The sequence below is a fragment of the Nothoprocta perdicaria genome, unplaced genomic scaffold, assembly GCF_003342845.1.
Source record: "Nothoprocta perdicaria isolate Ctin4 unplaced genomic scaffold, notPer1 scaffold_129, whole genome shotgun sequence".
NCBI lineage: Eukaryota > Metazoa > Chordata > Aves > Tinamiformes > Tinamidae > Nothoprocta > Nothoprocta perdicaria.
The window spans coordinates 1161321-1188733 of record NW_020454416.1 but is presented as its reverse complement, the minus strand read 5'-3'; the positions used below and the strand labels follow the sequence as shown (position 1 = coordinate 1188733).

At 42.7% G+C, this 27413-nt stretch overlaps 1 protein-coding gene across 3 annotated transcripts in view; it reads left to right on the top strand.

Annotated features, from left to right (window-relative positions):
* Window positions 1-26741, top strand: part of MGA (MGA, MAX dimerization protein) — a 48774-nt gene extending 22033 nt beyond the window's left edge. For 2 of the 3 annotated variants that reach the window (XM_026033396.1, XM_026033394.1), the window contains 11 exons: window positions 924-1568; window positions 2170-2472; window positions 3693-5419; window positions 13686-13810; window positions 15298-15349; window positions 17131-17316; window positions 17998-18109; window positions 19687-19920; window positions 20929-21105; window positions 21583-21735; window positions 22646-26741. In XM_026033396.1, coding sequence (XP_025889181.1) covers window positions 924-1568; window positions 2170-2472; window positions 3693-5419; window positions 13686-13810; window positions 15298-15349; window positions 17131-17316; window positions 17998-18109; window positions 19687-19920; window positions 20929-21105; window positions 21583-21735; window positions 22646-23937 — 5006 coding nt within the window. In that variant the 3' untranslated portion in view covers window positions 23938-26741. The remainder of the gene's footprint in view (window positions 1-923; window positions 1569-2169; window positions 2473-3692; window positions 5420-13685; window positions 13811-15297; window positions 15350-17130; window positions 17317-17997; window positions 18110-19686; window positions 19921-20928; window positions 21106-21582; window positions 21736-22645) is intronic. The other variant, XM_026033395.1, reaches the window with a different exon arrangement.
* Window positions 26742-27413: the final 672 nt, after the last annotated feature.

The following is a 27413-nucleotide window of genomic DNA, read 5'->3' as shown; positions in this document are numbered from 1 at the left end:
GCGAGAGAAAAGGATGTTACCTGTGTCCTGGCAAAACTCTTAACTTCTGGTGAACTGTTATTTTTCGGCCTCAGTTTTCTCTGCCGTGTAAACTTGAGTTCTCTTTTTGTAATAAAACTTTTGATATTATATATTTACACAGTGTTAAAGAGGTGGCTGCATTTCATTGATGGGTGATTGCTGCATACCGGATTTGCCAAGTTAAAGGTGTAAATCAGTAACTCAAAGATTGACGTGGGGCTTGCTCAGTAGAAATGCTCTGTGCTGTCATACTTCGTACCCCGGTCTGCTTGTCATCCGTAGGGCCTGGAGCGCTGCAGATGGAGGGTTCTGCTCCATGGTGAGCAACGGATGAGGGGAAGATGCTTCCCAGCGAGGGTTACTGCCTCTTGGTTAAAGTTGTCCTATCCAGTGCTCAACTTCACGACGGTCCTTGCAGTGGGAAGGGGACAGGGCAGACCCTGTCCCTTCTCCACCAGAAGTGACGTGGATGCAATAGCAGGGTTGTGAGAACCAAGAAGCAGTGGAAGTGGAAGACTGCACAAAGAAGCTGATACAGGAAGAATTTGAGGTTTAGGAAATGTTATGAGCCAGTTATCTCTCTTGGCTGTTGGTTTGCATGTACTGGAGTTTTGGTTTGCTGTTGGTAGTTCTGCAATAAAGAACATAATTCCTCAAGACCTGATTGTTTTGTATGGCCAGGAAGAAGTGCAACAGAAAGCTATAGAAGTGGGATAGAACAGCTGTGTTTTTAATGCAATAATTTAAGGCATGTTCGGGACTGCCATGAAGGTTTCAGTGTAATTGCAATATGCTCTTTAGGAAAATGGGCCCAAATTCATGCTGAAATGAGTATTGTTGCACCTCATAAAAGGCAAAGAGGGAATCTTTTAAAATTTTGACCTGCAAGTTTTTATTTGCAGCTGCACGACCCTCCCCTGGTGGGGTGTTCACCCAGTTTGTGATGAATAAAGCCGGAGTCCTGCAGCAGAAGATCCCAGGAGTAAGCACGCCCCAGCCTCTGTCAGGCCCACAGAAGATCAGTGTCGGGCCAACACCGATAATGGTTGTTGCTCCCGTGGTTCCCTCAAAGCCATCTTCAGTTAACTGCCCTGGGCTCACTACAACCACCACTACTTCTCCAGTCACTGTAGAAAGTTCCAGTGTAGCAGTAGCTACTGTGAGCACTGCGAGCCAAGCAAGAGCTGGTGAACTTGCCTGCTCTCCTCCTGGAACTACAGGAACTCCAGGGCCTGCAGTCACAGGTGCTCCTGCAACACCTGCCATTGCCACCTGCGCCGCTCCCTCGCCCACCACCCCTGCCACCACTGTGAACACAACAAAAGCTACGGGGGTAGCTACATCAGCAACAACCGTATCGCTCCCTAAAACCATTGCAACAACGTCAACAGCTCCTCGTCCTGTCCCCGCAACGTCCACCTCCACGGTCGTGCTGACGACAACTGCAACAGCTACATCTGTGGTGACCACCCCAGCTTCCTCTGCTGGCTCTGTTCCAATTATACTCTCAGGAGTTAACCCAAGTCCTACACTGAACCCCAAACCAGGTAAGGTTGGGTGCTTTGGAGTGTTCCTGCAAGCTTTTTTTTTTTTTTTTTTCCCTCCTCCCATCACCTTCATAGTTGGAGTAACATCTGTGAATGTAGGACCCAATTTAAATGCAGATTTGTTCCCTTCATCCGTCTTTCTAAAACAGGGTAAGAAATGTAGTCTTCAAGTTGTTCATTTGAGTCTAGGCTAAGCAAGTAGAGAAGGAAAAAAAGTGGCTGACAGAGCTGTGACTGCTATGAAGTGAGTTGGAAGTCTGAAATCTTTTTTTTTTTTTGCGCATAGGAACGCACAATATAATTGCAACAGTGATTGCTTGAATTACAGTACTGGCACAGAGTCCAAGAAATAGGCATGGAGTTACTCTCTCATCTTCACTTGAGTGTCTTTTGTGTCATGACTGAGAACAACAGTGAGAGGAAATTTGTGTCTGGTTCATCCTGTGTTTGTTTTGTCAATAAAAAAGCTACTCATGTAACATGCGTGCAAGTTAAGAGAGGAAGTTGTTTCCAAAACATTTGCACTTGTTCTTCCTACGGCTAGTGTCTGTTTGTAGAATGTTTCTTCAGTTGAGCTTAGGCAACTTTTAATTTTTTTCAGAAGATGCTGTTCCCCAAGCTACAACTAAAACTCCCCCAAAGATGTCTCCTGGAGCAGAGAAGCGCATCGGAGGACCTCGGCTGCTCTTGATCCCAGTGCATCAGACGTCCCCCGCTTTGCGACCGTTAAACAACGTGCAGCTTCCTCCGAGGCAGAGGATGGTCCTTCAGCCTCTCAGGAGCCCTGGTGGCGTGAACCTCTTCAGGCACCCGAACGGACAGATCATTCAGCTGGTCCCGCTGCAGCAGTTCCGAGCTGCTGGCGCGCAGCCCAGCACGCCGCCGGTCGTGTTCCGCAACCCAGGTACGAAGTGCAGAGCTTCTCCTGCCTCTCTAGTAGCTCCGTACGCAGAAACGAACCATGCCGCGGTTCCGTGCTGCTCGTTCTCCCTCCTGGAAGTAATTGCATGGAGCTGTTGCATTTCTTGGGCTTGATAGTGCTCTTATGCTAGGCATTCAGGTTAAGCGTTATGCTGCAGTGTCAAAATGATGGGAGGTTTGTTGCTCCTTGCAGCATGAGAAAATGTATTTGATTTCTCAGACATTTCTCTTTTTCATAGTGAAAGCAGGATTGGAGAAGTTCCTTTGTTGTTTAAATGGGGAAAAAGGGAATTTGCAGGCATCTGACAGATCATGGGTAGGATGCTTGTTGAGAGTACTGTTGTACATACTTAAAATATCTTTATGAATAAAACATGCTTTAAATACATTTTTACTTTCTGTTAGGATTTTTCCCTGTTCTTATAAAGAAGCATCTTGAAAAGACAGAGGCAGAAGCAGGGTAGAAGACTGAAGTGTGAGAGCAGGAACAGTAGTTGACAGTGGTGCATGGAGAGAGGAGTAACGGGTCAGGTCACTTGCAGAAAAATACTCCTGTGCCTTAGCTGAGATGCAGCAAGTTGGTCAAAAATGCATAGAAGTTCCTTTCTGGTTAGGTAGGATTTCGTGGGTGGTTTTTTTTTTTTTTTTTTTTGGACAGGAGTCTAGTGAATATGTGGAAGAGTTCATTATGGCAAAAAAGATCATGATATAATCACATAATCCTGTGGTAGTTTGTCAAACTATGTTTCTGAAAAGCAGTGTTTTAGTTCAATGATTTTATTTTGCCATGGTTGAGAAAATCTGCTTTTACGTTTTTTTCCAGTAAATGGGAAAAAATGAAAAGTAAAACCCGTGGCACGTTAACCAAATGCAGTGCCTTTGATTAAAGTTCATAATAGTGAATTTAACAATTTAACTTGCAATGGCAGTTTTGATGGCAAATTCAATGGCAGTTCATTTTGCTATTGAATCTCTGTCAGTTCTAGTACACCTTTTGTATGCTTCAGGGGCGTTCAGTGTGAAAATCCAACAGTAAACCTTTCTGGACACGGTAGGAGATCTTGCACTAGAAACTTGTGTCAAATACCTGGTTATATTGTGATCCTTGAGAGCTCTGGCTGCTTTAGTACCGCATTAAATACTAAAACTAAAAGAAAAGAAGCATTTGAGGAAGTCTTAACTGGCATTTTATTTTCCTCACAGGATCTGTTGTAGGAATTCGATTGCCTGCCCCTTCTAAGCCTCCCGAGTCACCTGTATCTCCCACTTCCTCTGCGTCTTCCACTTCTCCTGTCACAAATTCAGCCACACAAACTGAGGGACCAAAGTTACCCTCTACAGCTAACCTGGTCACCCAAGCATCTTCTCTTCTTCCTTCGGTACCAAGTTTTGTCTCCCAGGCAGGCACTCTGACTCTGAGGATCTCTCCCCCTGCTGCTAGCAGCATGGCAAATCAAACGGGCACTGAGACTAAAATAACCTGCAGCTCAGGGGGTCAACCAACTACTACTGCGAGTCTCATACCTTTACAGTCTGGAAGTTTTGCCTTACTTCAGCTCCCAGGACAAAAGACGGTGCCAAACTCCATTCTTCACCATTTTGCATCTCTCCAGATGAAAAAGGATTCCAAGAATGCAGTGCAGAAAGATGACTCAGGGACTGCTCAGCAGAAGGAGAATGGGAAGACCTCACGCTCGGAGGAGGCTGAGGTTGTGGAGTCAGAGGTCACAGTATCAGATAGCAAACCAGAAGAAAACGAGGGGTCAGGAAATCAGGGAAAAAATGCTGAAAAGTCAGCAACTGACATCATCAAACCTGAGAGCAATTCCTCTTCAGTGGAGACTGTGGAGAAGGATTCGGGTGTGCTAGAGAGTTCTTCAGATGGTGCTTCCTCCCTTCAGCACGACGTGTCTGCAGATGTTGTAACATCGGATCATTCATACATCAGTGAGAAGCCAACCGATGAGCAAAACGGTGTGGTCACTGAGGAGAAAGAGCACTCTGTCCCTTCTGAAGCTGTAGTAGAGGCTGTTGCAACCAGCTCTGAAACTGTATGCGGGTCCTCAGATGAGCCTTCAGTTGCTCCTGTAGATAGTGTACACGCACAGAGTCCCACGAGTCGGGAAACTGCACAGCTGAAGAGTTGTGGAAAGGAACAGCTATGTGCTGAACACACGGAGAAGCAAGGAAAAGAGAGAGAGAAAGATGTTCAGGTACCAAACAGAGAGGGCAACAAAGCAAACGCTGGGCAGCCACAGGGTCAGAAAGAGCAAGATGGACATCTAGAGAACAAGGAGAAGGACCAGAGAGGCAGTGAACCACCTCTGAGCAAAAAAGAACATCTGGATGGTGCTACTGTGCAACCAGAAATGGAAAGGAAGGAATGCAAGGACTCTACAGCTGAAGCTGAAGGTGTGAAAGAGAAAAAAGGAAGGACGTCTGAAACTAGTTCTGCGAAAGAGCAGGAAAACACTTCAGGAGAAAAGCAGATGGAACATAATGGGGAAGGCAAAACAAACGTAGCTGTGCAGGAAACCAGTAACAGCTCTTCCCAAGAGCAAGGTGCTGCTGATGGTCAGGAGGAGGTGAAAGCAGTTAAGGATGTGGTGATACACACCAACAGTTCCTGGAGCAAAATATCCAGCATTGCACCTGCCCTAGAAAACAGAAGCGATTCAGGTAACAAACCTGATGCATCTGATAAAGGGGACTTCCTGGTGCCAGAACAGCGGGCACAGGAATCCAGGCATCGCAAAAAGGATGACATGCCCACTATTGATATTACTGCTGATGATATGGAAGAGGAAGAGGAGGAGGAAGATGACGACGACGACGATGAGGAGGATGAAAAAACTGATGATTCTGCTGATGAGATGCTGGATGGTGCTTCTGACTTCCCAAGTGAAGAAGAAGTAGATGTTGAAAAAGTGGTAAGCATTTAACTATCGATAAAGGGATTCTTTTTTTTTTTTCAATTGAGCAACAAACATCTCAGAAACATGGATTTGAAAAGATTTGTCATATTTGTAGCCTAGAGTTTAGTTTCTTCAGAAAATCTAGATACAAGTCCAAGTGAAAAGTGCCAGAGATGTCATTCTGTATTCAACAGAAAATAAAATTGATGCAGAAGTTGCAGAATAAGCATAACAGTGTGGTAAGATAGAGGAAGTATCTTTAGATTTTAATGCTCAAAATCAAACTTCATCCAAGCCCCAAAACAAACAAGTTCCACATTTACTTGATAGATTTGATAATGTCATTATGTGACTAAGAAACAGTGGATTGTTATCTAAATTGCATGAAGGTTCCGTTTTGAAAGTGATCCAAGTGAATGCCAAAGTGAGGTGGTCTTTTCTTAGTATGTAATGAGATGAACATGGAATGAGCAACTACACTGGAGAAGAATTTAAGAGCAAATTAAGTAAAATTTGTAGTGATTATATTAGTGTATTCAGGATTTTGAAAGCAAGTAATTCTTTAATTCTTCTGTATTAATATAGTCCTTTCCTACTTGAAAACCAAATTAGACTTCTTTTCTAAACCATATACAGAGTTATTAAATTAAAAGCCAACAGCATTGCTTTTAGAGAATTCATTGTGCTTAACTTCCAGAATAGTTGACTAGTCGTTTAATACTCTGGCTCTCAACTCTCTAGACAAAATGGTATGAGCTGGGCTGCATGAGGGTGAGGATATTACAGGCAGCTGTAATATTCGAAGTTCTTTCAAGGTTTGAGCTTGGAAACTGCACTGTGGTCTTGTTTGAGTAGGGTGCTACTCTATTTGTACCAGTTCTGAGAGCTTCCCTAACTTGCAGCAGGGTTGTCGCCCACTGGGCGAACTGTGGTGAATGTGCACCAGGCACCTGCTGAGCTTTTCAGACAGGGAGGTCTTAGGGGTTTTATGGTAAGCCATGGAAATCACAATATTCGGGTCACAGAGTAGTTGGTTATCAGAGTAGATGTTAAAGCTTGCTTTTGTTGTCCTACCAAGGGTGGTGAAACTGAAAAAAAAAAAAATCATTGGTGGATCTAATTACTATTAATTAGATTCATTATTATGAATTAATCTAATAATCATTAGAGATTATAGGATATGTTTGTTTTGGAAGAAACTTGCTGTACAGGTTTTAGAAACTGCCTCAAATGTACCTTTAAAAGTGTTTTTTCTTTGTTAGAAACAGGTGCTAAATCCTGTAAGGGTGGCTCTTCACCATTGTTCACAGATGTGACTAAGCTGCCTTTGGTTTCGAGAGCAGTAAAGCTGAGGAACATCAGGTCTCATGGTGGACAGTTGAGCTATTTTTAAACCTAAATGTGTTAATCTGTAGCTCTTTTCCTTGAGAGATTACTTCAAAGTTAGAAGCTTGCCAGTGAGTGGAACGTAATTTTATTGCAAAGAATAGAAAGGGGCCAGAACACTCTAAAGTTTGGCAGGATGGTAAGTATGGGGATTCTTCCTGGCTGGAGATCTGGAAGGTCTCCAGGAGGAGGACAGCATTCCTGCTTGTTTCTCCCGCGCTCCGCAGCTCCCTTGGTTATGGTTGTTCCCTAGTTCATGAGGAGGGAGGCCAATTGCTTAGAAAAAAATCCCCAGACAAGCATTGGGGTCTCCCTTTGCCATCTTCATGGTGCATCCTTGAGAGATGGACTGCCAGAAAGATGGCACTTCACGCTTTTCTCTGTAATCTTAGTATGAAGCACCCAGTGATTTGCATGTTTGGAATGGTTTGGGGTGCAGGGGGATTGCCAGTGAGGGGAAATCGTTATTCCTTAGGTGAGAAGTTTGTCTGATGAGTAAGTTGGGGAGAAACAGCTTCTTTCCTATTTTTTTCTTTTTCTTGGAGGCTTGTGAGTGTCTTAGGGTTTCCTCTTGCTTGGGCAACGGTGACCCTTACAGGTAAGGAATTCTGGGTGGCACCAAGGAGTAAACAGCTGTCTGGTCAGGGTTTGTGGGGGACATGCACGTAGCCACAGGTGGTGGAAGTCTGTGCCGAGTACAGGGAGGATCTGCATGCAAGCATCGCTCGTGCTGAGGTTGGAGACTGCTAGCAAGTATGGGCTGAAAAGATGTTGTTTGTGGCCTAGAAATATTTGCTGCAGTAGGAACACCATGTGAGGCAGCATTGTTCTTGCATCTATGTGGTTTGGTGGCATGGCATTGCTTGGAAATAACTGGCTAAAAGGCCTTGGAAGAGCAGCAGCCATTCAGCTCTGAGGTGTTCTCAAGCTTGGTGGCTCTAATGTGATCTCCATCTCAGTAAGCTTAGGTTTGCAAGGGGTAGTCTATGGACAAGCATCTCCAACAAGAAGGAGAAAAAAAAAATAAAGGTTCTTTGAAGAAGACTCAAGATTGAAGAAGGTTGATCTTTTTTCCACCTCTCTAGCTCCTTGACCCGTTCTGTCCCTCCATCAGGTTGTATTAAACGTCAGATGATTTTGCATAGTCAAGTCTTTGGAGAGGCAGTGATGGAAAGGAGGAATACCCTGCTTGGAGGGGAAAATGTGAATGGGTTTGGGCCTCCAGAGGTCCTTCCTGTTCCGACTTAATCCATGATTCTGTGAATATGCTTCTGGAAATTTGTAGAAAAATCTTGAAAATACATGTATATTTGTTTAGCAGGCCTTTGGTTTAGTCAGAATCATGCAAGTTCATCACAGAGCTTGAGATACCGATTGCCTGAAGTGACAGCAAGAATATGGTTTTATTAAAGCATTTGCACTCTTGTGTCAGCACAGTGTTTGCCTGCCAGGCTCTACCAGTGTTGTTTGTCAGACTGGATGAAGTCAATCCGTACTGAGTAGACTGGTAAAGGGTTGGTTTGTTTTATGTAGCTAGTGGACTTTACTTGTGAAACTGTAAGCTCATTCTTCTCTCAAGAAGAGGAGGAGAAGCTCCTTCAAATGCTCTCCTTGACCTGTTGCATTTCTTTCACAGAATTATGTCAGTAACAGAGGCCTGGGAAGGTTGAGCATCCCGGGTAGGGTGACATGGGCCAGCCTCTCTGTATTTGCTTACATTTGGGTATCTGACCAAATTAAACCACCATGGCTTAGCCCATGATGTTAAACTTGCTCTCCAAGGCAAGATGATTGCCTGCAAAATGCCTGTTGGGAATGGCTCTTTGGTGTGGGGTAAGTCACAAACTATGTCCACGAATCGTTCCCAAGAGAGTTTGCTGGATTGAGCTAAAGCGGTGCTGCAGATTCTTTTAGTGTTTAATGCTATAGACAGAATTCCAGTCCTCTAATCTCTTTTAATTTCTTAGTCTAAATATAGCTCCATGTCTGGTAAGATACTTTAACTGCTGTTAAAACTTGTTGTTTTGCAGTCCTTTTTTTCTGAGCTGAACATGAAAATGGTGCAAAACTATTACAAATGATTACAACATTGTTAAAACTGTTAAGTAGTCCACAAAACATGTTTTACTCCTTTCCTTAAACTTAATCTTTCGTGTGTTCTGAGTTTATGTAACAGCATATGGGAGGTTTCTAGGCAGAGTAACAAGATGTGGAAAGGAGGTGTTTGTTGGGCTGATCTCTGAAGTCATCCAGTGTCACCTCCCCTTTTCTTTGATCCCTGTCCCCGAGGACCCTATGCCAAGGGGTGACTGATTCCTCAGGGACTGGCCATGGGGTGTGGGCTGCCAGGAGCAGCCATGGGAAGGTGAGCAGAGAGAGCTCAGATACAGACACGAGGTGCCGCGAGGGAAAGGGCTGACGCTTCTGTGCAACAGCAGAACTTACCTTGTAGCCTGGCATCGATCCCTGTCATGTCTGCCTTCCTCCTTCCTTTGAGTACTTTATTCCTGCAAAGCGACAGCAGATCTACCTGGATAACCACAAACCTTTGGATTAGCCTTGTGTAACTTGTCAGGGCCTCAAAACTGTACCATGATGGCATTTCCAGTAGAAGTCATTCTCTGGTTTTTGTCACTCTTTGGATTCTAGCATCCCATCTGTACTTCCCTTCCCTGCAGCATGGTGATGTCTAAAGGCAGCTTGGACGGTGCTGTTAGGCCTGCTCCAGAGAGGCTCTAGTTCTTTCTTGCATGCAGAATGACAGTGATGGTACTGCATAGAATGGAAAAACTCCAGGAAGTACCGGAAGGTTTCTGGCAACCAGGAGAGTTTATGGATGACTCAGGATCCTGAGCTGGAGGAAACAAGAAGTGCTCTATGTATCATGAATGTGGCAACTATTTTTAAATTATGTGACTTGGCACCTCTGGCACATTTAATCTGTTTCAGCATGACGATATGTGCCATATTTAGTAGGTCTGTGATTTGAATATGACTTTTGTTTGAATAATTTTTATTCAAAATTGTTTTATTCTGTTTGAGTAATTTTCATTCCTCTGCTTTTGTGATGGTGACCTCTGCCTTCTTTCATCCCACCCTGGGGAGGTTAAGAAGACTCGGGAGAGCAGCCCTGCTCCCTTTCCTCCTGGTGAAGCTCAAGGGAAGCTCTGTTCAAGGCTGAGGGAGCTGGGCCTGTTCAGCCTGGAGAAGAGGAGGCTGAGGGGGGACCTGATCAGTGTCTATAAATACCTCAAGGGAGGCAGTGGGGAGGAGGGGGCGGCCTCTTTTCAGTGGTGGCCAGCGACAGGACTAGAGGAAACAGCTACAAGCTGAGGCACCAAGAGTTCCAGAGGAACTTAAGGAAACACTTCTTGACAGTGAGGGTGACAGAGCACTGGCACAGGCTGCCCAGAGAGGTTGTGGAGTCTCCTTCTCTGGAGATCTTTAAAACCCGCTTGGACGCAGCCCTGTGCCACGTGCTCTAGGTGACCCTGCGTGAGCAGGGGGGTTGGATTAGATGACCTCTGAGATCCCTTCCCACCTTAAGCGTTCTCTGATTCTGTGTCTCTATGCAGTTCACTGCACAGCTCAGTGTCTCCCAGGTCCTCCTTAGGCTTCGCCTTTCCTTCTTTCCTCCCTCTTAGTGGAACGTAAATTCAAGCTGCTCTCCTCTCCTCATCTGAGGAATTCTTGGAATTTTAGTACTCCGGATTCTACAGTACATCCTTTTTAATGAATGTGTGAGCCCTGGCATCACAGTTAAGCTCCAGAGAATCTGGACAGTTTCTGTTGCATTTTTGGCTTCCCTGCCTTCATGCCTTAATGCAAATGGGTCAGTCTTGGTTTTTCAGTGCAAAAGGTGAAGGTGTCGCCCTGGCTTACTGCAGCAATACTGAAAAGCAACTTGGATGCATCTGTCTGTGTTCCTAAGAAAGAAATGACTTGATTAAAAAAGTAAAGCGTCCAAAGAGAGAGCATTCTATTCATTAAAGCTAGATGGTGACAGGACATACCAAGCAGAGCAAGTGTGAAGGGCAAAATGTGCTCATGATGGATAAGTGCTGTTCTTCAAGTGTCATGTTCAGCAAATCATAAAGATCTGTGTCAGCGTATAGAGCCACTTGCTGGACATGGCACAAAGCTGCGTGCTCTTCATGGGTGACGTTTGCAAGTTGCTGAAATACTGTGTTGAATCGTAAGGCAGCCTTAATTCAGTTACCAGTCTGATGACCATAGTCTATTTATTCTGGATCTAGGCTGCAAGTGACACTTGGTTGGACCTCACCAACGTCCCAGGCATGTGGTGTCTTCTGACCTTCATTCTCCTGTTCTTTTTCTCTGTGCTCTACCAGGCTCACATGCTATTTTGTAGGAGGGTATTTGCAAGGGAGAACAAATATTAAGGGCTTTAAGCCACAGAAAGGAGCCTCATTCCACAGGCATCCGCCAGTGCGTTATTTCCACAGTCAGAAGACACTTTGATTTACTTTCAATAAGTAACCTACCTTCCTACCTGCTTGTGGTTGACTCATAACAGAAGTTACCAGGGCATTATCCAGACTCATGTCTGCTTTGAAAAAAAGATGTAAGAATCTCCAGTAGTGAGCAATAATAGAATAACTTGTTTATCTCCTTTCCAAATACAGAAGCCACCAGAGATCAAAGCTGCTTTCCTGGGCAGAGAAGAATGGTGTCTTTAAAGTCAGCACATGGAAAAATATCTTTGAAAGAAAGATTGAGATTGTTCTCTGAGGCTAGTAAGTTCCCACCTAAGGTCACCCTCCTTGATCCTCTTTATTTATGTTTAAAAAGATACAATTTTTTTTTGCCAGCCTGCAGTCAATTAGGGAATGTGCATAGCAACGTGTAGAAGCATGGTTGCTTTTTCATCAGGTCCAAAACAGCTATAGCTGATAACCTGAGTATCACTTACTTATTTCAGCAGCAATTTGTGGTACTTGTCCTACATTTAAAGTTGTCAGCTTCTCCAGAAGTGAGTGGCTTAAAATTTTATACCTCTTTGTACACAGTGCCTGTACTGCCCACACTTTGCAGGGCCCTTCCTGACATTGTTGGTGGAAAGTGAAGATGGCTTGGGAGCATTCGAGTAACGTTAAAGCAGTGCATGTTACAGAGCTTCATTCCTCTTCGAAGACTGGAAGCTGTTTGCAGACAATAATTCACTGACATACAGACACAAAATGTGTGTGTGTGTATATATTTTTTTTATGTATATGTGTGTGTATATATATATATATATATGGTATATTTTTCTCCTTCCAGTGCCATCTTGTTAAAGGAGGACAGACTTCATTACTTTTCCAGACTGGTCTTAGTTTCTGTCTTTTCTATAGCTTCTATCACACTGCCATGGGAGACGGTGCTACATACAGCTTAAAAATACTGATATTTTTCTTTTGTCAGGCAGAATTATTCACAATTTTAATTGTTACTGACATCATATTAGAAGTAGCAATTTTTTGTGTTGTTGCTTGAATTACAGCTAACTCCTGCTGTGTGTTATGGGTTGAAGGGTAGGGGGAGAAAGGCTTAGCTTAAGAAAAGGCTGGGTGAAAAAGCCAAATATTACAGGAAATACTAGCTAATGAGGCATCTCACTGCTCTGCCAAAAAGGAAACTATTAACTGAGACTTAGATAAATGGAGTCCTTTTTCTTTAATTAACACAGTTACAGATTTCACAGGCACAAATTTCATGATGGGTGATTGGAAATGTGTATTATTAACTACTGGTTACTACTGCTTGTATGATAATTGAGGCTGTTCTTGATGCCTGTTGTTTTTGTTAGTGCTATTTTAGCCTGATCTGTGGCCAGCTGGCTCAGTGCAGCAGTTTCACCTATTTAATAAGAGTTTCTTAAAACAGTAACATTCAGTGAGCTGCAGTTAGTGTAAAAGAATGAGTACTATGAAAAGCCTTTAATGGAAGCCTTCCATTGATACAGAATTGTGTGTGTGTATATGTGCTTAGATATATATAAAAATATATTTATGATTAACTGTTTGCATCAATTTCAGGTAAGTATTCAGTTCAGAGAAGAAGGAGTTTGCAGCTCACCAAAAGGAAAGGAAAAAAAAGGCCAAGGAGAAGGAAGGAAAGACAGAAGAGAAGAATAGGAGGAGGGTGAGGTTGGGTAGTTCAGGGAAGTGGGTGAGCTGAAGTCAGCGTGAAGGTATAATTGCTTTGCTTTACTTCAGGAGGGGGAGGAGTTCTGCATTCTGTAAGTAGACCAGTGATTATAAGATTGAAACCTGATTTAAATTGCTTGAATAAGGCTTGTTTTGGGTTGGAGGGTGAAGAGCAGAATGTGGTACTGTAAAATGTGGATACAAGATTGGTAATTAACTGCTGCAGTTGCTACAGCACTGCAGTGTTTCTCCATCCCTGCTTGCACAGATGATTAACAAGTTTTCTTGGTTGGAGGGCATAGGAAAACAAATACTTCTTTATCATATAAGTGATGTTTTGTATTGCCTGCAGAAGGTTAGTTGTACAATGCTGTGACTCTTGCTTTTTTTTTCCCTTTGTTATAAGACACTGTTACCCAGTTGATGCTCTTTCAGCACAGCTGGAGAAAGCACAGTGGGAAAGCACTGCCCTGTGAAGGCCTTACTTGCTCCAAGCAAAAGCTTAAATGGCAGAGATCAGTTTTGACCCTAGAAAAATCCATTTTGCAGAAGTTGCTAGTGGGAGCCATTCCCAGAGCTTAAAAAACACCTGCTTGGGGTTGTTCACTGGCCAGGGTAGCTAGAGGTGTTGGTTCTTAATGCTATGATGTAATCTCTTTGAGTCTGAAGTGAAGCAAAATGTTTTGGCCTGAGCACCATTGCTGCGTAGATACTCATTTTCAAAAACGAAACAAAACCTGTTCCAGGATGCGTGTGAATACAGTGAGGATGACGAGCAGGTGGACATTGAGACCGTGGAGGAGCTTTCAGAGAAGATTAACATTGCCCGTCTGAAGGCCACAGCTGCCCATATCCGACCTTCCAAACAGAAGTAAGCATCCTGGGAGAGCGCTGCAGTTTGGGGTTTTGATGCTGAGCTGACATTGAAGGAACCCCTTAAACAACAGGTTTACTGTAATGGTAAGATAAAGAAGGGCTTTTGTCAGGACTTCCTGAGCCCTGGGGCATTTGCGCCCCTATGAGGACTCGGTTGTCAGAATAACAATAGATTAAAGATATTGTAGCTATGTGTTATTTTATTTTCCCCCCTCCACTTAATTTGTTCACTAGGATGCATGTCTTCTAATGTAAAGCATTCCTGAGTGAATTGCATCCCTTCCTGCATCCTGAGAATGAGTGGGGTCACCTTGGTTTTAAGCATGACTTTGCAAGCTTCCATTTTGCTTATTCTTGCTGGTAGATGTATTATTTTTAGGCTGGAGCAGTCACTGACTTAATGCCTGATTCTGTCAATAAAAGCTATAACTTCAGGACAATTGATCCAGTGAAGAAAGTGTGTGTGTGTATATATATATACTCACATACACATACACACACACACACATACATACATATATATATATATATAATATTTTAATTTGCATTATAGTTTGCCATGGTTGAGTAGCTTGGCTTGTTTTTTTCCCCCTTTGTGTGTGTTTTTTTTAATTGCTGCTGCCTTTGCGTTTCTAATGTCAGAAAGCAAAGTAAAAACACTCTTTACCAAAGGTATGTAAAGAGGGTTATGGGGGGGGTTTCTGTCTTGTTCCTACCAAGCAAAAGGATGGGAAAGTTGAGTCCTTAGTCTGTCCTCTTTAAAGATTTTTTTTTTTGTAAAATCTTTGAAGAGTCTGTTTTGCAGTTTTGCATATTACATATTGCGTAATACATTACAATTATATATTTGAATTCCATTTCTTTTTCCTACAAAGATACAACTTGACTTTAATCTTAGATAGTGACTTTGTTGTTATCTATAAATTGCCAAAATCTTTCAGCAAGAAGAGGAAAATAACTGTTGGGTTTTGCAAAATATTTTTTTCAATATGTGTGTTCTTTTTTTTTTCCTTAAAGCTCATGAGAAATGACAGAGGAAGCTGGGTTTTTTTTCTGCATTTAGGGTAGCGATAAAAATGAGGAGACTTTGTTGGTTGTTCTTGGTGGGGAGGGAGTGTTCTGCCATCTGTGTTTAATCTATATTTTTGGGGGGGGGGGAAACCTTAATCAAGACCAGAAAGAAATACACTACAGCTCAGTCACCGATTGAATTTACTGTCTTTGGCATGTAGATAAATACCATATTTTCTGCACTGTGAGATAATTTTACAGCTTTTAGAACAGCTGATTTTATTCTAGGATGATGGCATTGAAGATAGTTTTGCTTTCTTGAGAAAGCTCAGCAGTATCCTGCCTTCGTTAGGAAGGGAAAGTTAATTTTGAGGGACATAAAGAGTAATTCTAGGCTGTTGGAATATAGTTAATGAGAACAGTGTGCATGAGATGAGTAGTGTTGGGAAAAACTTTTTGCCTTTCTTCCAGATACCATGCTCGTAATTCTTCGGATGAGAAATTATCAGAAAAACCTACGAAGGTATATGTTTGCTCTCCTCTTTCCTTTGGTATCGCACCTCCATTTAAAAGTAAACTTTCATCCCAGGCGAGACTCTAATGCACCTTAAATACCTTTCATGTGTTGATGAATAGACGCGAGAGACTGAATGTGTGTATTGGGGGAAAGGGCTGCGTGCACATTAAAGAAAGGACTGCCACTGATAGCAGTGGGATTGGTTTGACTTTATGAATAGAAGGAATATCTGCCTCTTATTTTCTAGGTTTTTTTTGCTACTAAATTTAGTAGCTATATCTGCTACTAATTTTTTTTTTTTTTTTTTTTTTTTTTTTTTTTTTTTTTTTTTTTTTTTTTTTTTTTTTTTGGTGTATATAATTTTGATAGGACAAATTAGATAATGAATGACTGAAATAATGCATTGTTTTTGTAAGTCTTAAGTATGAAGCACTGGGCAAAGGATTTCTGAAAACAGTAGTTCAAACAGTACGTTCTTAGTCAAGTTAAAGATGACTGAGAAGGCTTTAAACTGAAACTCACTGCAGTCTTTGAAGCTGATGGTGTGTGGTAGGGCGCCGCTGCGGCCGGGTTCCCCAGCCGTGCTCGATACTCCTGATACTCAGCCGTGCGGAGCTGCCTGCCGCGGTGGCGGGACGTGGAGGGGCTGTGAGCCTGGCACACCAGGCAGCCGGGCGCCTTGGCCGGAGCACAGACAGGTTCCAGAGGTCTCTGCCTGCCCCTGCTTCTCCCCGAGTTCTTCTCTCTGCCCTTCAAGTTACGCCATGTGACTGATGCTGGGCGAAGAAAATGACACGGGGACCTTTGCAGAAGGACCAAACTTGGCCCAACAAAGAGCAGAGGCTGCTGTAGTCACCCTGAGCTCAGGCTGCCTGCAAGGGCAAAACGGATGTCAAGAGCCAGGTTTCAGGAGCGTGTCAGTGTTTAGATTCCTCCTCAAGCTGGCAGGCATGGAAAGAGCATCCCTGGAGCTGAGGAGTCTTTCCACTGATGCCACTGGGGTTTGGAGTAACCGAAAATGATCTAAAAAATGCCTTACTATTACTTTGGCATAAAAGAAACAGCATAACAATACCAAACCTGTAAGAGTAATGATGAAATAACAAACCTTTTAATGTATAGATGTTGACAGCTATGCGTATTACCTATTGATCTTCATGGAAGTTTAAACAAATGCACAAACTAAAGCCTGTCCTTGGCAAATCCTTTTTTTGATAAATGTCTGTGGGGTGATCAATATTAATGGTTTCTTTCATATTCTTATCTACAAGGTCTGTTGACCCTTAGCCTTACGTATCTATGAAACAAAAAATGAATGGGTTTAACTCCAGGGAAAGATTCAAGTGGCTTCTGTTTGCTGTAGTCGTTTCATTGGTTGCTAGACTCTTTTGGCAGTTACAACATTGGGCTCAGACCTGTGATTTTGCTATAATACTGAGACTTACCTAGGTAGCTTTGTATTGCATAGTGTCTCTATAACATGTTTCTGTATGTGGGGAAATGGGATGCCTGTGAACAGAAAGGCTTGCTCATGGTCTTTTCCTTCAGGGAGGATGCAGCTGTGTTGGTCACTTTCACCATATTTCATGCTTCTTGCTTGTGCTTCCAAGGTTGAGCATTCATGAAGACATGATAGTTGAATAGCATGCAACACTGGTGTTCTCTTGTGTCCTGGAGCATCTAAGAAGATTTCTGTAGAAACCTTGTAAATCAAGCATGTCTCTGCATAACTTTTTGCTGTTGACTTGCATTGTTATTTAAACTGGTCAATACGGTTTCTTCTCCAGCAGAAACCTCACTTCTGGAACAGAAAGCAGAAAACGGAGGCAGAGGCCTTTGCTCACTACCGACAGACCCACACGGCAAACGAGCGGCGGCGGCGGAATGAAATGAGAGATCTCTTTGAAAAGCTGAAGAGAGCTCTGGGGTTGCACAACCTTCCCAAGGTCTCCAAATGCTATATTCTCAAGCAAGTGAGTATTCTGAAGCCTCATCTCTGTGGAGAGGAATTGTTTAATTTGGACGGAGAAGTCAAGTAGCCTTGGAGCCCTACATAATACAGCAGGAGAACTTCTCATGTGTTTGCAGGGCTCTGTAGAACAGAGAAATATGTGAAAGAAACTGTATTCTCAATAGTTTAATCCTAATGATGCAGCTTAAATGACACAGTTCACATTATTCCTGTTTTTGTTTCCTTTGTGAATTTAACCATGCCAAGTTGTGTCTTAGCTTGACAGCTAAGACAGTTTTGAAATAGGCTGAATATACAAATCTTACTTTTTTGATGCAGAAGATACTTATTATTATTATACTGACATAAAATACTTAATGGAAAGATGTAAATGACAGGAAGTAAAACATAAGTTGTAGATAATAACGCTCATCAACTGTACCTTGAAATTGTGGGGTAAATGTTTTTCCCTTAAGAATGACTAAACTTTAGAGGAAAGCAGAACAAGTTGTTTATCCCTTTTCAGTTTTTATTTAGGGAAAACTGGCATTACACGGTACTTCATCCATTGTCTGTCTCTGAGTTTCTCAAGCTGATCAAAATATCTGTAAAGTAATCTGTACAGTCTTCTGGGAAGGAAGACCGCTTTGCTGTTGCTTTGTTTATTGTTGGCCAATAAACTAGCCCCCTGATGCTTTTGTAGGCATATGAAGAAATCCAGGGATTGACTGATCAGGCAGATAAACTTATCGGACAGAAGAACTTGCTGAGTCGCAAACAGGATGTTCTAATTCGTAAAGTGTCCACGCTTTCAGGTGAGCCTTTCTTTTGAGAGAGAGAGAGAGCGAGAGCGAGAGAGAGAGAGCGCGCGCGCGCGAGGGGCTGCCTGGAATAATGAAAGAAATCTTTGCAAGGATGGGAAGGAGTTAGAGGGGGCGCCTGTGGTTCTGGGTCAGTCATTAGTGTTCACATAAAATTGAGACTCTTGGTGCCAAGCAAAGACACGCAAAGCTCTGATTCAGCAATGTGCTTTTCATGCTGATGTGCTTTTAAAAGCAATGTTAGAAATGCTGCTCTTAATTTCCCCTTATATTTAAAGGAAAGGTAGAAAGATCTGCACTGCAAGCATGGACTTGGTTGCTCTGATTTGAGAACTTTTTAGTGGGGAGTTTATGTCACTTCATTGTGTCACTGGTGACTCCTTAAAGCAGCTTTTCTGCTGCATGCTTCACAAATGCACAGCTGCCTTTGGTTAGAGCCAAAGTCACAGGGTTTTTTTTGTCAACTTTGGAAATGACTATTCCTGTCCTACTTTTCTGGAAAGTGATGATAGCAATGTCTGCTAGATGGAGAATGAAGCTCTGTAGAACAAAATTGCCGTGTAGTCTGAGCTGCTATTCATCTGGGCATTTCGGATCAAATGCATGACCCAGTTATGGGGTCTTTGACTCGTGTGGGTGTGTGGGAAAGCTGTAGTACATGTTCAGCCAGTGCCAAAAAATGTGTGTGAACAAGCCTAAGCATTAAATTATTCTTTCTGTCATCTCCTTATGGTATGGGGGCAGAAACAGGAGACCCACCTGCAAAGTGGAAGTGAAAGTTGCTTGAGACTTGTATATTTGGATGAGTCAGTTGATATGTATTTGAGGTATTGGTAAATACTTTGTTTTAGTGGATCCTTTTCTTGTTCCACAAATGTGTCAGGCCTTTGGGCAAGGATTGAAAGCAAAGAACTTTGCTCATCTTCTGGGTTTCTGTGTGATGTGCCTCAAAACTATTGTGGCTTGGAACTAATCTGCAGGGCACTAACTCTCAAGACGAATAGTTTAAGATAGACTTTGCTATAGCATCAACACTGAGTAGGAAACAAGTCAGGATAGTTGGTTGAATTTTGGACAAAATAAATTGTGTGCATATATGGAAAAAATGATTTATAAAATCTTGCATGATTTGAACATTGTAGCGTGGTGGATATTGTAAGCTATATGAGTTTACTGAATGTCCTTAAAGAATAAGGTCCATTAGCCTAACTAATTTAATACAAGATAACATCTTGCCATGTAGTCATTTAGCAACATTTGAAAAGACATGAGCTTTTTTCAATGGCAGAAGTTTTCATAAAGTAGCTGCTCAACAAGAGCTAGTGTTTGTCCAGGCTGAGTTGTGTTCATCAAAGTTGCAGGTAGATTCTAAAATAGATGGATGTTTCTGAAGAAAAAAAATCTTAAATATATAGCTGCTGCTAGTCTTAGGTTATTTACTTCGAGGTGGGTTATTGATTGTTAAAGTAGTTGGATGGAATAAATTGGATAGAATTTTAGTTCAGTCTTAGCTCCCTAGTTTTGGAAAGTGAGTTTGGAAACTCATTGACTTTGCATTGATTTTCCTATAGGGAAAACAGAAGAGGTTGTGCTGAAGAAGCTAGAATACATTTATGCCAAACAAAAAGCAGTAGAAGCACAAAAGAAGAAGAAACAGCCTGAGCCAGAGGAAGCTGTTGTAACCTCAACAGCTAGCACACAGCAAGAAGCATCTGCTGCTCCATCCAGAGACCTGGGCCAAGTGGCTGTAACCAACAGAAGAGGGAAGCCACTAATACTTGCCAGAAAAGGAGGCCATGCTAAAGGTGGGCCACAAGAGATGCATGTTTCACAAAGGGGAGGCAGACCTTTCAGGACGTCTTGTGGAGTCCATCTTTCTTGAAACAAGGCTCTGTAGAGAAGCAGAAACTGCTGGATGGACATTGTTTGTTTCTAATGAATATGAGAACAGCATGTTTGAGATGTTTAGATGAACATAACACTGTGTTTCAGAATGATGGACAATAAATTCCTTAGGAGGTTGCTCTGCAGTCCTATAGAGTTTCACTGCAGTCTTGCAGTGTTCCCAGATTTTTGTGAATCAAAGACATTTCTGCTGATTTACAGATAGAAGTGCCACCCCTTAAATCATGAAGTTGGTAGACTAAATTAAGGTTTTGAAAGACCTCCCTCCCAGTAGGCTAGCTCTTGAGGTGGGAAAAGAAAGACTCATAGATGAAACTACAGAATTATTGGATTTTTTTTTTTTCTTTTTAAGTTACAGATAATTTGTAGAAAGTATTTGGTATTTTGGAGACTTTTCCACCAGAAACTTAAAGAGAAGAAACAAAGGAGTAGAATGATAGTAGGACCACTGTCATACTCCGTAAGGACTTGGTGATGTTTCTTGCCTTGATCACAGAGCTTACTTGAAGTGGTCCTGGGCTTTTACCAAGGAACCTATCGTTTCTTTTTCCCAAGCCTCGTTTTTGTCCAATCCAGGAGAAGTTGGACATGAGAGTTGGATGTGGTGAGGGCCTTCCCATTCTTTGGACTGAACAAAGTCACTTGGGAATTCCCCACGACTGCTACCATCTTTGATGGCCACTCTGGAGGGTTAGGATTGAGTTAGACTGGATGAGGAAGTCACACAGACTTGTTCTAGCCACCTATTTAAGGTTTTTGGAGCCTGTCTGACTTCTGCAGCAACTTTCCAATTTGGGCTTGTCAACCCTTTAGCTGCTCTTTCTTCCACACCTGTACTTGTCACTATTAGAGGTGCTATATTAGAATAAATTAACCTGATTTGTATTTATTTACTTATTTATTTTCAGAGGAAACTTCATCTTCTCTTACACTAACTGCTGCAAGCCTAGTGATGACTCCACAAGGGCAGGTGCTTACGCTGAAGAGCCCGTTAGTACCAGGGCAGGTGGCAGCTGTTCCTTCCACGCTCTTGCAAGCTGAATTAAAGCCTCGAGCTGCCACCACTACCATGACAACACAGCAAGGTATGATCATATATAATCACATACTAATTGGGTGGTGTTCATTGATGTGCAGATCTGTTTGCAAAGTAGTGTTTTACTTCATGTTTGTTTTGAATTTTCAATACCTTACAAGTTGTAATCTGAATGAGATTGGCACTGATATATTTGTTATTATGAATGAGAACTGGCAGTGATATATTAGGTATAATTAACTCAAACTCAAGCAGTTTGTTAACAGGTAAGAAAAAAATGTTAAATGTTGATTTTATCCAGTCTAGGGAGACAGGAGCTCTCAGGACTGATAATGCAAAAGAAAGAATGTGTAGAAATTAGTCTCCTAGTCAGTCTGTATCTCTCTTTTTTACCGCTTTCAGATGATATGTCAGTTCTACATAGAAGTGTTCTACATAGAAGTGCAGGGCTTTTAATTTTTCAGGCTTGACTGAGTATTGAAAGGGTCTTGTTTCCCTCTTGCCCCCTCCCATTTTCTTGGATAAGGTATCGCTTCTGTGATGATTCAGCTGCCGGGATCAACAGTTCCTGTCCAAGTAAAAGGAATCCTTACCAACTCCACCATTCCCATTACACTGTCAACTGTTGCTGGAAACCCAGTGCCCTCAACAGTAGTACCAGCTGCAGAGCCCAGTTCAGGTAGGCTCTTCCCTTTTTGTGCCTCATTCTGCTTGTGTGCAGGGGACTTTATCCCTGCAAAGATGACGCTTCATTGTTTTTCTCTCTGGAAGTAATGCTAGGTGTTACTGTCTGAGTTTTCAAGGAAAATTATGAGGTTGGAAAGAACTCGAGGCTGGCTATAGATAAGAACTTTACTTAGCCTAACTGATTCTCCTTGCCCACAGCAGAACAAGTGGGGTTGAAATGTGTCCGTGGTGTAGTGCATTTCACTGGGGAGGTTACAGGGCCAGGAGGCAGTGGGGCTCTTGAAGGCCTTTGCCTGTTTCCTCAGTGTCTTGCTGCAGCACAGCCCCTTCCCACATGCCCTCTGTGCTGCCCTTGCAGGCTGCATGTGAGAGAAGTGTTTTCCAGGACTGAGCACTGTAGCACTGTATGCTGGGCATAGGTGTAGGGTGGCCCCTCACAGCAGTGTGCTGCTTGCAGTATGCTGTGGTAAAAGGAGACCATCAAATTTTTGGTTCAGTGCAATCAATTGTCACAAAAATAGTATTTCAAAATAGAGATGTGTAGGTTTGAAAAAAACAGTGAGGGAGAAAATTCCCATTTTATTTTTCTTGTGAAGCACCATAAGAATTATAAATATTACAGTTACTGGTGTTCTTGCATTATGCTGGGAGAACAGACAGGGCAAGTGACTTTGTGACAATAGATGCAGAACTTGTTCTTTTTTTTTTTTTTTCTCCTCTCTCTGTTGAAATTTTAACAGCTTAACTTTGAAGGCTTTAATTGACCAAAAATGTACAAGTAGGTTAAATTGTGAGTAGTAGCTTACTTGGGGAAGATTTGATAGTGATCAAATTGTCTTCAGATCAGGAGCTACCTTGCTGTTTTCTTGGATCCTAATGGATTTTGTTGTTTGGTTTTGCAGAAATTGAAGATTCATTCATGATGCCAAAGATTGTTAATGTAACATCACTGGCTGCTGAAGGAAGTATGAACCTAAACCTGAACAGAAATAAAGGCTCTAGTGCAACGGCCACTGCAGGTACTCAGATTTCTGAGAAGTCCGTGGCAGCTGCACCTCCCGAGAGCAGGAAAAGCGATAGCATCCTCTCTGAAGAAAAAGGCAAGCCGTGTGCTGCAGACAGTGGCGGAGATGGCAGAAGTACCACAGGTCCCACAAAAGTTTTCTTTGAAAATAAAGATGCCTTTCCGCAGCTCCGGAATGTGCCATGTGCAAAGGAGCCTCCAGATTCCTTTAGTAAAAAGCTCTGTGTTGGGGAGTTCGTAGGAAGCCAAGCCAGGAGGAAAGACAGTGATCCTGGAAGGGAAAGGTTAAAAACAAAGGAGTTGCCATTCCACAAGCTGCAGATTAAAGATTCCAGAATAGAAATGGAGCTGAGAAAAGTGGCTTCCGCAATGGAAGAAGCAGAACTGGATGTGGGTGAGCTGCTGGGCAGCATTGAGGAGAGCGATGACACTGATGAAACCCTCACGTCGCTGCTCAATGAGATTGCCTTCCTCAACCAGCAGCTGAACGATGATGCCTCAGGCATGTCAGAGCTACCCAGCGCTCTAAACTCGGACTTCTCTCATGGAGATTCGGAAGTTCGGCGGGGAACAACCAGTGATCTCAGTGCTGCGGATAGTTCTTCCTTCCAGTTTGGCCCTTTGGGAGGCAGTTTTAAGGACCTTTCTGAAGTTCCAGAGGGCGGTGGTTCTATAAGTCCTCTCCTGCTGCACCTGGAGGACGATGACCTTACTGATGGGGACAAGGCCTCCGGGGAGCCTTCATCTGAAGCAGATGTTCTAAAGATAGTAATTGGTGCTGAAATGAAGGATTCACTTCCCAATCCCAGTGGTGAAAGTGGCAAAATGGTAACATCCCCTATGGAGTCAGCTAGTGCGACCCCACCAGTTTTGCAGATGAAGACGAACGCAGAAGCTGGTAATGCTGACACTTTGTGGAGGCCCATGCCCAAATTGGCACCACTTGGCCTAAAAGTGGCAAGTCTGCCAGTGGACTCGGAAGGACAGAGTGCTAAAGTGATGCCCCTACTGGCTCCTGTAGTTGCAAAATTGACACCCACTGGGTCAAAAACTTCATCATCTGCAACTGTTCAAGAAGGCCAGGATAACAAAGTAATGCCCACTTTAGCACCCGTGGTTACAAAATTGAGTAATAGTGGGACCTTGCCTTCCAATTCAACAGGCAAATAAATGCATATATTTTTTTCAAAAACTGGAAAGAAAATCTGGAGCAGCGTGAACTAATATCTGAGTTTCGCAACCTCCCTAATTTGCAACTCTCATTTTCTATATGGTTTCAGCACTCTGTTCCTGAGGGCAGGCCCCGAAGTGAGACATAAGTGCTATGAAACTTAAGTCATGTTGACGTATTTTTACCTCACTGTTGCATTCTGGATACTTTCCTTCCCCTTCACAAAACAAAGAGGATGAAATATAACCATTGCTGGGCACATGGTCTCCTTCCCAAATTGGATCCTTCACAGAAATAATTTGTAAAAGGACCGAGATACCCAGGCTATAGAGAAAGATTTTTCCCAGCAGAGAGGCAGTTTTCTGCGATTGAGGAAAAATCTGTGTTACTTGTTTTTATATCAGGCGAATTATCTATGCAGAAATGAGATTATTCATATTTGCTACTTCTACTCGCAGAATATGATGAATGTGCAGAAATGAGATTGGAGTTGCTCTCACCCTTGTTACCTAGAGTGGAGGAAAGGAAATGGGATGTTTAGCAGAGTGCTGAAGTGAAAACCTTTCTCTTCTTTGGTGCTAGATAGTTCTCTGGTATAGGCTCTTTTTAGGAGCTTATGCCCAGAAGATTTTCATACATGTCTAGAACTCCCACCAAATGGGGAAGATGCTGATCTTTTCCGGGGTAGTTAGAGCTGGGACAGCATGTTAAGTATAAAAGGAAAATGATAATGCCACCCTGCACCCTGCTTTCTTCTCACCCTCTATACAAGCAGCTCTTCCCTTGGTGATGCTTGGGGCATCAGAAGGGAAAATTTCCGAGAAGTAAATCTGAGCACCCCCTTGCTAAGTCTTCAGCTCCAGCGCTGAAGCAGCCTAAGTGTATTCCCAGTTCTCTTATTTTCTTTCCTCCCCTTATTCTGGAAGATGTGTTTGGTGGCTAGGATATGCTAATAGGAAGTGTTGCTTCTTAAAAGTACAGAACCCTTTCAGGACTGTTGTAACAAAATTACTGAGTGAGGTGTATATGTGAATGTAAATATGAAAATACATGTGTATATCTTTCCAAACCTTCCATTTCTCTACAAATTCAGGAAAGGTACTCAGAGGCTTCTCACTGCATTTGCACAAGATGTGTATAGCGCAAAAAAAAAAAAAAAAGAAAAAAAAAACTCAACGAAAATGCTCATTACCAGGGAAATAGGGCAGTATTGAATCACAAGATGTATTTTTTATTCTTTTCTGCCACTGCTTACTCAACCTGTAGGAGCTCTTCACTGTTCAGCTATTGGACGCAAAGGGCCTGCAGACTGTAAAGATATTTATATTTTTGTACACAATTTTTGTTTTCAGAGTTTCCTTGACAAATGAAATTTTGCGCCTATGAGAGATGCTTTGTTCATGAGCATATACACGGCCTTTCCCTGCCAGCCTTGTAAATAACAGAAGTCACCGTGCGCTTGAGGGGCTTCTGCAGGGCTCCTGCAAGGTGAAAGCCGTGCTGTGAAGAGGATCCCGCGCCGGCCGGAGCTAGGAGGTGCATTGGGCTCCGTTTGGGAGCGAATCCTCGTGCTGCCACTGCCTTGGGCCCAGCCGCTGCCCGCCGGTGGGTGAGGCGCTGTGGCGGCCATTTTGCGGCGCTGCTGAGGGCGACATTTTGTGGCAGGAGAGGAGCGGCGCCGGCCGCGCCCAGGGCGACCCCATGCCCTGGTCAATAAGCTGCATTTTCAGGATCTGTGTCTAGGATAGGTTTGCCGGGGATAGGCATCCTTTGGGTGTTTCCTTGTCTGTTTTTATGGTTTTATGTTAACGCTGCAGAGCGGAGGGAATCCATTCTTCAAGCTAGGGAGGCACGAAGTTACTCCAGAGGCTACATGAAATGACGTTGTCTTCACCTGACCATTTTAAATGGTGTGTTTTAAAGTTGCACACAACTTTTATTGCCTTTTGCATATTTACTCTTTTAAGGTTTCATGCAAGTCATGTATTAATGAATTGAAAAAGAGAATACAAGTCAGCATGTGAGCCATGCAGGATCTTACTGCCTTAGAAAAGGGAACTAGCATATGAATACATGTTGACACTTTTTTTTTAATATGAAAAGTTTTAACCTAATTTTAAATCATTGGAAATCTGGAGTAATGTTGCTGAGTATTTCTAATAGGCTGAGGTTGCTTTGCTGTTTTGTTTTTCTTTTTTTTTTTTTCCTTTTTGTAAAGGCAGCTTGTTTTGTGAATAGATTCCATTCGTCCAGTGTATGAAAGGGCAACCAGGACTGTGCTGTCATTCCTTTGGTTTTCCTAATCACTGAATTGTCTTGCTGTACCCCTTCTTGCATGGTCCTGAATAGCTCGTTTTAATTGCAGAAATACGTACTAATAAGTTTCTGAACACTTTTAAAAGTGTATATTGTCACCTCCCAGAGAAAACAGGAATTCAAACTATTTACATGTTATTTAAAACATGCCCTGTGGTCCTGAGGAGTTTTTTTTCATTGTGAAGATGGAGAATGCCTGTTGTATTTACTGGATGGCACTGGGCAATGAGGACTTTTTGCTGCTGTAAAAATACTGTAATGGTGACAGCAGAGAATTTTAGCTTCTAAGCGTGATCACTGAATTAACTAGGAATAGGTCTCAAATTCAGCTGCAAAAAGTACTACTTGGTGCTCTTCCAAGGATATGTGATGGGTTCTGCTTGGCAACAACGCGTGTTGGAAATGCTCATTAGTCTCTGCTTCTCCTTGTTCCACCATCTCATGTCAGCAGCTTAATGCTTTGCTCTGAGTGGAAATGGTGACTTCCCTTTTCCCCAATTCCCCCGCACTCCCACCGGCTCGGGACAGGCCTCGAGAAGCGACGACGTCTGCCGGCAGCGAGGCAGAAAGGCAAGAGGAGGAGATGAGTCGCGCGAGGAGTTTGAGAATCAGGAGAACGAAGGAAACCCCTGCAAGGAGCACATTCTCACTAGACCAAGAGACATGGAGATTTTCTTTGTTTTTTACACATCTGTAAATAGACTGGAATGTTTTTAAGAATATAATGAAATGTCAGATTTAGCTTTTTTTCCTTTTATATATTAAAGTATATCTTTCCCTCTTTTCTGCTTTTGAGAAATTGATATTTTTGTAGAAATCTAACAGTACAGGACTCTTAAATAACTGTATGTGAGGGACAAAGTGTAAAACTAAAATAAACCAATCAAGCTCAACTAGAAACTGCCTTTGGAAGTTTATTGCAGAGAGGGAGAGGGAGGGAGGATGGAAGAGGAGTCATGCTGTTGGCAGCAATACACGACACATACTTGCCAGGGCAGAGTTTTTGGCAACGTAAATGTCCATTTCTTGGTTCAAGTTCCAACCAGAGGAGAAGATTGCCAGAGGCAACCCAGAGGAGAAGATTGATCTCTTGATTTGGTCTTGGGCAATGGGCAGGACCTGTTGGTGCCTGTAATAGTGTGGTAAGAAAAAAAAAAGA